We start from the raw sequence: 10,709 nt of genomic DNA, 5'->3' as shown, positions 1-10,709 counted from the left end.
ACGAGCTTTCGAAGCAGTGCTCCTTCATCAGGTGGCTGTGACCTGATGAAGGAGAAGCGGTCTGAAAGCTAATGCTTCCAAATAAACCTGTTGGACAAAAACCTGGTGTGGTGTGAATTTTAACCAAATAAACCTGTTGGACTATAGCTGGGTGTGGTGTGATTTTTAACCAAATAAACCTGTTGGACTATAATTGGGTGTTGTGTGATTTTTAACCAAATAAACCTGTTGGATGATAACTGGGTGTTGTGTGTGTTTTTTAACCAAATAAACCTGTTGGACTATAATTGGGTGTTGTGTGATTTTTAACCAAATAAACCTGTTGGACTATAACTAAGTGTTGTGTGATTTTTAACCAAATAAACCTGTTGGACTATAACTGGGTGTTGTGTGTGTTTTTTAACCAAATAAACCTGTTAGACTATAACTAAGTGTTGTGTGATTATGTGGAGATTGCATTTTGAGATGAATTTGGTCTCCCCTGTGGATTGTAGCTGCAGCCTTTAACCTTCGGGAGGGACAAGGGGAGCTGAGTGTTTGAGGAGGAGGTTAATCCTGTGCCTCTGGCAGGGGGTGTGGGAGGAGGCCACTCGGCCCACTACAGCCGTGCTAGCAGGTGCGGGGTGATGGCCGCGGCCGAGCTGCTGTCCCTGGAGCAGCAGCTGTCGTGCTCCATCTGCCTGGAGGTGTTCACCGAGCCGGTCAACCTGCCGTGCGGGCACACCTTCTGCCTGGGCTGCATCGACAAGAACTGGCAGCAGAGCCCGGCCAGCGCCTGCCCCCAGTGCCGGGCCACCTTCACCCCCAGGCCTCCCCTCCGCAAAAACATCGTGCTGTGCGGCATCGTCGACGAGTTTAACCGCCTGGGCCAGGCGCAGGCCCGGAGGCCGGAGCCGGAGCAGGCCTCAGCCTCGGCCTCGCGTGTGCCGTGTGACCGCTGCGGCGACGCCAAGGCGGTCAGGTCGTGCTGGGCCTGCCTGTGCAGCCTGTGCGAGGCCCACCTGCGGCCCCACTACCAGGACGAGCCGCAGTACCGCGGGCACCAGCTCACCGAGCCCGTGGCCGGCCTGAGCCGCCGCCGGTGCCCGCTCCACGGGAAGCTGCTCGAGTTCTTCTGCCGCAGCGACGGCGCCAGCGTGTGCGGCCTGTGCATCCTGCACCAGCACCGGGAGCACACCGTCCTCGGGGCCGACGAGGAAGCCGCCCGCCTTAAGGTACGAGGTTCGCGGCCTCTTCCCTCCGTCACTAACCCCCCCAACCCCAACCCCAACCATTTCCCCACCACCTCCTCCCCCCCCCACCACGTCCCACCATCTCCTCCCCCCCCCCCCCCCCCCCAGGTCCCACCGTCTCTTCCCCCCCCCCCCCCCCAGGTCCCACCGTCTCTTCTCTCCCCCCCCCCCCCCCCCAGGTCCCACCGTCTCTTCTCTCTCCCCCCCCCCCAGGTCCCACCGTCTCTTCTCCCCCACCCCCCACGTCCCACGTCCCACCATCTCCTCTTCCCCCCCCCCTCCCCCCAGGTCCCACCGTCTCTTTCCCCCCCACCCACCCCAGGTCCCACCGTCTCTTCCCCCCCCCCCCCACGTCCCACCGTCTCTTCTCCCCCCCCCCCCCCCCCACGTCCCACCGTCTCTTCTCCCCCCCCCCCCCACGTCCCACCGTCTCTTCTCCCCCCCCCCCCCCCCACGTCCCACCGTCTCTTCTCCCCCCCCCCCACGTCCCACCGTCTCTTCTTCCCCCCCCCCCCACGTCCCACCGTCTCTTCTTCCCCCCCCCCCACGTCCCACCGTCTCTTCTTCCCCCCCCCCCCACGTCCCACCGTCTCTTCTTCCCCCCCCCCCCCCCCGTCCCACCGTCTCTTCCCCCCCCCCCACGTCCCACCGTCTCTTCCCCCCCCCCCGCGTCCCACCGTCTCTTCCCCCCCCCACGTCCCACCGTCTCTTCCCCCCCCCCACGTCCCACCGTCTCTTCCCCCCCCCCCGCGTCCCACCGTCTCTTCCCCCCCCCCGCGTCCCACCGTCTCTTCTCCCCTCCCGCGTCCCACCGTCTCTTCTCCCCTCCCGCGTCCCACCGTCTCTTCCCCCCCCCACGTCCCACCGTCTCTTCCCCCCCCCACGTCCCACCGTCTCTTCCCCCCCCCACGTCCCACCGTCTCTTCCCCCCCCCACGTCCCACCGTCTCTTCCCCCCCCCCCCCCGCGTCCCACCGTCTCCCCTCCCACACCCACGTCCCACTGTCTTCACCCCCTTCCCCCCCCCCCCCACATCCCACCATCTCTTCCCCGCCCCCCACCGTCTCCCCCCACCTCCCCCTGCCCCGTGTCCCACCATCTCTCTTCCCCCCCCACCCCCCAGGTCCCACCGTCTCTTCTCTCCCCCCCCCCCCCAGGTCCCACCGTCTTCCCCCAGGTCCCACCATCTCTTCTCCCCCCCCCCCCCCCCCCCCCCCCCAACATCCCACCGTCTCTTCCCCCCCCCCCCCACCCCGGCCCATCGTCTCTCCTCCACCCCCCCCCCCCCCGCGTCCCATCGTCTCTTCTTCCCCCCCCCCCCGCGTCCCATCGTCTCTTCTTCCCCCCCCCCCCGCGTCCCACCGTCTCCCCCCCCCCACACCCACGTCCCACTGTCTTCACCCCCTTCCCCCCCCCCCCCACATCCCACCATCTCTTCCCCGCCCCCCACCGTCTCCCCCCACCTCCCCCTGCCCCGCGTCCCACCATCTCTTCTTTCCCCCCCCCCCCCCAGGTCCCACCATCTCTTCTTTCCCCCCCCCCCCAGGTCCCACCATCTCTTCTCCCCCAGGTCCCACCATCTCTTCTCTCTCCCCCCCCAGGTCCCACCATCTCTTCTCTCCCCCCCCCCCCCCCCCCCCAGGTCCCACCATCTCTCCCCCCCCCCCCCCCCCCAGGTCCCACCATCTCTTCTCCCCCCCCCCCCGTCCCACCATCTCTTCTCCCCCCCCCCCCACGTCCCACCATCTTCCCCCCCCCCCCCCCGTCCCACCATCTTCCCCCCATTCCACCAACTCCCCCCTCCCAATGTCCTACCGTCTCCCCCCCCTTCACGCCCATGTCCCACCGTCTCCCCCCCCCACACCCACGTCCCACTGTCTTCACCCCCTTTTCCCCCCCCCCCCACATCCCACCATCTCTTTCCCGCCCCTCCACCGTCTCACCCCACCCCCCCCCCCCCCCAGGTCCCACCGTCTCTCTCTCTCTCCCCCCCCCCCCCCCCCCCCCCCCCCCAGGTCCCACCGTCTCTCCCCCCCCCCCCCCCCCCCCCTGGGTCCCACCGTCTCTCTCCCCCCCCCCCCCCAGGTCCCACCGTCTCTCTCCCCCCTCCCCCCAGGTCCCACCGTCTTCCCCTCCCCCAGGTCCCACCGTCTCCCACCCCCAGGTCCCACCGTCTCTCTCCCCCCCCCTCCCCCAGGTCCCACCGTCTCTCTCCCCCCCTCCCCCAGGTCCCACCGTCTCTCTCCCCCCCCCCCCCCGGGTCCCCCACCTCTCTCCCCCCCCCCCCCCCCCCTCCCCCAGTCCCACCGTCTTCCCCTCCCCCAGGTCCCACCGTCTCTCCCCCCCCTCCCCCCCCCCCTCCCCCTCCCCCCCCCCCTCCCCCCCCCCCCCCCCCCCCCCCTCCCCCCCCCCCCTCCCCCCCCCCCTCCCCCCCCCCTCCCCCCCCCCCCCCCCCCCCCCCCCCCCCCTCCCCCCCCCCCCCCCCCTCCCCCCCCCCCTCCCCCCCCCCCCCCCCCCCCCCCCCCCCCCCCTCCCCCCCCCCCCCCCTCCCCCCCCCCCTCCCCCCCCCCCCCCCCCCCCCCCCCCCCCCCCCCCCCCCCCCCCCCCCTCCCCCCCCCCCCCCCCCCCCCCTCCCCTCCCCCTCCCTCCCCCTCCCTCCCCCTCCCCCAGGTCCCACCGTCTCTCTCCCCCAGGTCCCACCGTCTCTCCTCCCCCCGGTCCCACCGTCTCTCCTCCCCCCCCACCCCCACGTCCCACCATCTCTCCTCCCCCCACCCCCGCGTCCCACCGTCTCTTCTTTCCCCCCCCCCGCGTCCCACCGTCTCTTCTTTCCCCCCCCCCGTCCCACCGTCTCTTCCTCCCCCCCCCCCCCGCGTCCCACCGTCTCTTCCTCCCCCCCCCCCCGCGTCCCACCGTCTCTTCCTCCCCCCCCCCCGCGTCCCACCGTCTCTTCCTCCCCCCCCCACCGCGTCCCACCGTCTCTTTCTCCCCCCCCCGCATCCCACCGTCACTTTCTCCCCCCCCCCCACGTCCCACCGTCTCCCTCCCCCACGTCCCACCGTCTCCCCTCTCACACCCACGTCCCACTGTCTTCACCCCCTTCCCCCCCCCCCCCCCCCCCCCCCCCCCCCACATCCCACCATCTCTTCCCCGCCCCCCACCGTCTCCCCCCACCTCCCCCTGCCCCGCGTCCCACCATCTCTCTTCCCCCCCCCCCCGGTCCCACCGTCTCTTCTCCCCCCCACCCCCAGGTCCCACCGTCTTCCCCCAGGTCCCACCGTCTCTTCTCTCCCCCCCCCCCCCCCCCCCCCCCCACCGTCTCTTCTCTCCCCCCCCCCCCACGTCCCACCGTCTCTTCCCTCCCCCCCCCCCCCCCACGTCCCACCGTCTCTTCCCTCCCCCCCCCCCCACGTCCCACCGTCTCTTCCCTCCCCCCCCCCCACGTCCCACCGTCTCTTCCCTCCCCCCCCCCCCACGTCCCACCGTCTCTTCCCTCCCCCCCCCCCACGTCCCACCGTCTCTTCTCTCCCCCCCCCACGTCCCACCGTCTCTTCTCTCCCCCCCCCACGTCCCACCGTCTCTTCTCTCCCCCCCCCCCCACGTCCCACCGTCTCTTCTCCCCCCCCCCCCCCCACGTCCCACCGTCTCTTCTCTCCCCCCCCCCCACGTCCCACCCCCCCCCCCCCCCCACGTTCCACCATCTCCCCCCCCCCCCCCACGTCCCACCGTCTCTCCCCCCCCCCCCCCCCCCACGTCCCACCGTCTCCCCTCCCACACCCACCCACCCACTGTCTTCACCCCCTTCCCCCCCCCCCCCCCCACATCCCACCATCTCTCTTCTCCCCCCCCCCCCCCCAGGTCCCACCGTCTCTTCTCCCCCCCCCCCCCAGGTCCCACCGTCTCTTCTACCCCCCCCCCCCGTCTCTTCTCCCCCCCCCCCCCCCCCCCCACGTCCCACCGTCTCTTCTCCCCCCCCCCCCACGTCCCACCGTCTCTTCTCCCCCCCCCCCACGTCCCACCGTCTCTTCTCCCCCCCCCCACGTCCCATCGTCTCTTCTCCCCCCCCCACCGCGTCCCACCGTCTCTTCTTCCCCCCCCCCACGTCCCACCGTCTCTTCCCCCCCCCACGTCCCACCGTCTCTTTCCCCCCCCCCCCACGTCCCACTGTCTTCACCCCCTTCCCCCCCCCACATCCCACCATCTCTTCCCCACCCCCCAGGTCCCACCGTCTCCCCTCCCCCGCCGCCCCACGTCCCACCGTCTCCCCTCCCCCGCCCCCCCCCTACGTCCCACCGTCTCCCCTCCCCCGCCCCCCCCTACGTCCCACCGTCTCCCCTCCCCACCCCCCCCCCCCCACACGTCCCACCGTCTCCCCTCCCCCACCCCAGGTCCCACCGTCTCCCCCCCCAGGTCCCACCGTCTCTTCTTCCCCCGCCCCAGGTCCCACCGTCTCCCCTCCCCCGCCGCCCCACGTCCCACCGTCTCCCCTCCCCCGCCCCTCCCACGTCCCACCGTCTCCCCTCCCCCGCCCCCTCCCACGTCCCACCGTCTCCCCCCCCCCCCCCCCCTTACATGTACCACCCCATTTCACACCCTCTCCCCTGGAGAACACAGCCTGGGGAGGGGGCCCCAGGTTGGGGGACCCCAGGATAGAGGGTGGCCCCCAGGGTGGGTGAGGTATGGTTTGGGACCCCAGTGTGGGATTGGGGTGGGGGTAGCGATGTTCTCCAGGATAGTGGGTGTGGGACCCCAGGGTGGGTTGTGGGAGGGACGGTGAGAGAGATGCCCCCCCCAGGATCAGAGGGAGAAAGGGTCCCATGGGTGGTGTGGGGCCCAGAGTGGGATGGTGGGTGAGGGGGGGGTAGAGAGGATCTCCAGGATAGGGGGTGGGGTGGGATACTAGATAATTGCCAATAGACAATAGGTGCAGGAGTAGGCCATTCTGCCCTTTGAGGCTGATCATCCTTAATCAGTATCCTGTTCCTGCCTTATCTCCATAACCCTTGATTCCACTATCCTTGAGAGCTCTATTCAACTCTTTCTTAAATGAGTCCAGAGACTGGGCCTCCACTGCCCTCTAGGAGAGACCATTCCACACAGCCTCCACTCTCTGGGTGAAGAAGTTTCTCCTCATCTCTGTCCTAAATGGTCTACCCAGTATTTTTAAGGTGTGTCCTCTGGTTCGGCACTCACCCATTAGCGGAAACATGTTTCCTGCCTCCAGAACATCCAATCCTTTAATAATCTTATACGTCTCAATCATATCCCCTCTCAGTCTTCTAAACTCAAGGGTATACAAGCCCAGTCGCTTCAGTCTTTCAGTGTAAGGTAATCCCGCCATTCCAGGGATTGACCTCGTGAACCTACGCTGCACTCCCTCAATAGCCAGAATGTCTTTCCTCAAATTTGGAGACCAGAACTGCACACAGTACTCCAGGTGTGGTCTCACCAGGGCCCTGTACAGCTGCAGAAGAACCTCTTTGCTTCTATACTCAATCCTTCTTGTTATGAAGGCCAGCATGCTATTAGCCTTCTTCACTACCTGCTGTACCTGCATGCATGCCTTCATTGACTGGTGTACAAGAACACCCAGATCTCTCTGTACTGCCCTTTTACCTAAATTGATTCCATTTAGGAAGTAATCTGCCTTCCTGTTCTTGCTACCAAAGTGGATAACCATACATTTATCCCCATTAAACTGCATCTGCCATGCATCTGACCACTCACCTAACTTGTCCAGGTCATCCTGTAATCTCCTAACATCCTCCTCACATTTCACCCTGCCACCCAGCTTAGTATCATCAGCAAATTTGCTAATGTTATTGCTAATACCATGTTCTATATCATTAACATATATTGTAAAAAGCTGCGGTCCTAGTACTGATCCCTGCGGAACCCCACTGGCCACTGCCTGCCATTCCGAAATGGAGCCGTTTATCACTACTCTTTGTTTTCTGTCAGCCAACCAACTTTCAATCCAAGTTAGTACTTTGCCTCAATACCATGGGCCCTAATTTAGCTCACTAACCTCCTATGTGGGACTTTATCAAAAGCTTTCTGAAAGTCCAGGTACACTACATCTACTGGATCTCCCTCGTCCATCTTCAGAGTTACATCCTCAAAAAATTCCAGAAGATTAGTCAAGCATGATTTCCCCTTCATAAATCCATGCTGACTCTGATCTGTCCTGTTACTACTATCCAGATGTGTCATAATTTCATTCTTTATAATAGACTCCAGCATCTTTCCCACCACTGAGGTCAGACTAACTGGTCTATAATTTCCTGCTTTCTCTCTCCCACCTTTCTTAAAAAGTGGTACAACATTAGCCACTCTCCCATCCGTAGGAACTAATCCTGAATCTATCGAACTCTGGAAAATAATCACCAACGCATCCATGATTTCTCGAGCCGCCTCCTTCAGTACATTGGGATATAGACCATCAGGCCCCGGGGACTTATCAACCTTCAGACCTAATAGTCTCTCCAACACCAAATCCTGGCAAATATAAATCCCCTTAAGTTCAGGTCCTTCAGCCACTGCTACCTCAGGGAGATTGCTTGTGTCTTCCCCAGTGAACACAGATCTGAAGTACCAATTCAATTCTTCTGCCATTTCTTTGTTCCCCGTAATATATTTCCCTGTTTCTGTCTTCAAGGGCCCAATTTTAGTCTTAACCATTTTTTGCCTTTCACATACCTTAAAAAAAACTTTTGTCCTCCAAAGTTTGTGAGAAGATTTGTAGCTCGGGTGCTCGTTATGGTGGTTCTGTTTATCCTCCTATATTTTTGGCCAGTTTACCTTCGTACCTCATTTTTTCTCTTCGTATTTCCTTCTTAGTAATCCTCTGTTCTTTAAAAGCTTCCCAGTCCTCCGTTTTCCCACTTATCTTTGCTATGTTATAATTTTTCACTTTTTAACTTTTATATGTTTCTTAACTTCCCTCGTCAGCCACGGCCACCCATGCCTCCTCCTGGGATCTTTCTTCCTTTTTGGAATGAACTGACCCTGCAACTTCTGCATTATACACAGAAATATCCGCCATTGTTCCTCCACTGTTATCTCTGCTAAGGTATTGCACCATTGAACTTTGGCCAGCTCCTCCCTCATAGCTCCATAGTTCCCTTTATTCAACAGAAATATTGTCACTTCCGATTGTACCCTCTCCCTCTCAAATTGCAAATTGAAGCTTATTGTATTATGGTCACTACTTTCCAATGGCTCCTTCACTTCGACGGCCCTGACCAATTCTGGTTCGTTGCGCAATACCAGATCCAGAATTGCCTTCTCCCTGGTCGGCTCCAGCACCAGCTGTTCTATGAATCCATCTCGGAGGCACTCCACAAAGTCTCTTTCTTGAGTACCATCCTGATTCTCCCAGTCTACCTGCATGTTGAAATCCCCCATAACAACTGTAGTAACATCTTTGTGACAGGCCAATTTCAGCTCCTGATTTAACTTACATCTGACATCCAGACTACTGTTTGGGGGCCTGTAGATAACTCCCCAGAGGGTCTTTTTACCCTTAGTATTTCTCAGCTCTATCCACACTGACTCTACATCCCCTGATTCTAGATCCCCCCGTGCAAGGGACTGAATATCATCCCTTACCAACATGGCCACCCCACCCTCTCTGCCGGTCAGTCTGTCCTTACGATAGCACGTGTAGCCTTGAATATTCATTTCCCAGGCCCTGTCCACTTGAAGCCACATCTCAGTTATCCCCACAATATCGGATCTGCCAATTTCCAAAAGAGCCTCAAGCTCATCCATCGCATTTCTAATGCTTCGTGCATTCATGTATAGTATTTTTAATTTGTTACTGCCCTCACCCTTCACATCAACTCCTATTTCACTCAACCTTACAGCATGATCCCTTTGAGTTTTCTGCCTCATTGATACAGTTGTCTTTCTTGACTTCCCTTGTTCTAACTTTCCCTCCAATTTCCTCCTTAAACATCCAGCTTGTTTTCCCCCCTCCACCCATTGCTTAGTTTAACGTAGCTGTGTTGCAGTAGCAAATCTGTCTGCCAGAATGCTGGTCCCTAACCTATTGGGATGTGGGATGGAGGGAGAGATGGCCCCCCAGGGTGGATGGGGTGTTATGTGGTTTGGGGCCCCAGTGTAGGATTGCGGGTGGGAAGAGCAGAGAGGTTCTCCAGGATAGGGGGTGTGGGACCCCAGGGTGGATTATGGGAAAGAGGGTAGGTGAGGTGTTCCCCCAGGGTGGGGATTCTGGGGCCACAGGATCAGAGGGAGAAAGGGTCCCATGGGTGGGTGGTGTGGGGCCCCAGAGTGGGATGTGGGAGGGAGGGGGAGAGAGAGATGGTCCCCAGGCTGGGGATGGTATGGGACCCCAGCATCAGAGGGAGAGAGGGTACTGGGGGTGGGAGCTGTGAGAACCCTGGGTGGAATATGGGGGTGACAGAGGGACCTTGGGGTGGGGGTGTGATTCCAGAGGAGGATCTAGGGTTTGGGGGGGGGGGGGGGGGCGGAAATGGTCTGATGTGGGAGGGGGACCCCAGGATGGGATGGTCAGGAAAGTGGGGAGTGTGTCCCCAAGGTGGGGGGGTTCCCCATAGTGGAATGTGGTGGGGGGGAGAGGGGCTCCCCAGTTTTGGGTATGCGATGTTGAGGGTGGGGGTGTGGGACGTCAGGGTACAATGTGGGGTGGGGGAGGGGGTGTGGGATGCAGTGAGAGGGTCCCCAAGGTGGCATGCAGAGGGGGATGAGAGGGACCCCAGGTTGGGGTGTGGAAGAAATGAGGTAATGTCACTGGACGCACAGTCCAGAACCCCACATCTGCCAGAAGAAATAAAGAACTATGGATTGCTGGGAAATCCATCACATCTAGCAGCATCTGTGGATAGAAAGCCGAGTTAATGCTTTAGTTCCTCTGACCCCTCTTCAGCAACACAGATGTGGCCAGACCTGCTGAGTTTTTCCAGCAATTTCTGTTCGTATTCTGGGGACATGAGTTTGATGATGGTGAAATTTGAATTTGGTAAAGAGTTGCAATCAAGAATGCAGAAAAGATTTAGAAGGATATTGTTGGCGTTGGAACATTTGAGCTATATGGATTGACTGAATGAGCTGGGGCTATTTCCCTGGAGTGTCAGAGGCTGAGGTAATCTTATGGGGGTTTATAAAATCATTGGTGAGACCTCTTCTGGAATACTGTGTCCAGTTCTGATAACCCAGTTATAGGAAGGATATTATCAAGCTGGACAGGGTTCAGAAAAGATTTACCTGGAGGTGGCAGGGTTTGGAAGGTTTGAGTTATAAATATAGGGTGGGACTTTTATTTTAAGAGTGGAGGAGGCTGAGAGGTGACCTGCTGGAAGTTGTAAAATAATAAGAGGTATAGATAGAGGTGATGATAGTTCTCCCTAATATGGGGAATTTCAAGACTCTGGGATACATTTTTAAGGTGAAAGAGAGATTTTAAAAAAGATGAGGCAAATTTTTTACACAGAGG

The 10,709-nt window shown here is 60.8% G+C and overlaps 1 protein-coding gene across 2 annotated transcripts in view; it reads left to right on the top strand.

The window, feature by feature from the left end:
• The first annotated feature begins 474 nt into the window (after nucleotides 1-474).
• LOC132827841 (E3 ubiquitin/ISG15 ligase TRIM25-like) overlaps nucleotides 475-10,709 on the top strand; it is a 34,554-nt gene continuing 24,319 nt past the window's right edge. The window contains exon 1 of one of the 2 annotated variants that reach the window (XM_060844589.1): nucleotides 475-1,214. In XM_060844589.1, coding sequence (XP_060700572.1) covers nucleotides 627-1,214 — 588 coding nt within the window. In that variant the 5' untranslated portion in view covers nucleotides 475-626. The remainder of the gene's footprint in view (nucleotides 1,215-10,709) is intronic. The other variant, XM_060844588.1, reaches the window with a different exon arrangement.

The sequence above is a fragment of the Hemiscyllium ocellatum genome, chromosome 25 (assembly GCF_020745735.1).
Source record: "Hemiscyllium ocellatum isolate sHemOce1 chromosome 25, sHemOce1.pat.X.cur, whole genome shotgun sequence".
NCBI classification, from domain to species: domain Eukaryota; kingdom Metazoa; phylum Chordata; class Chondrichthyes; order Orectolobiformes; family Hemiscylliidae; genus Hemiscyllium; species Hemiscyllium ocellatum.
Note: the sequence above shows the minus strand (reverse complement) of the source record. Positions and strands in the feature narration are given on the sequence as shown.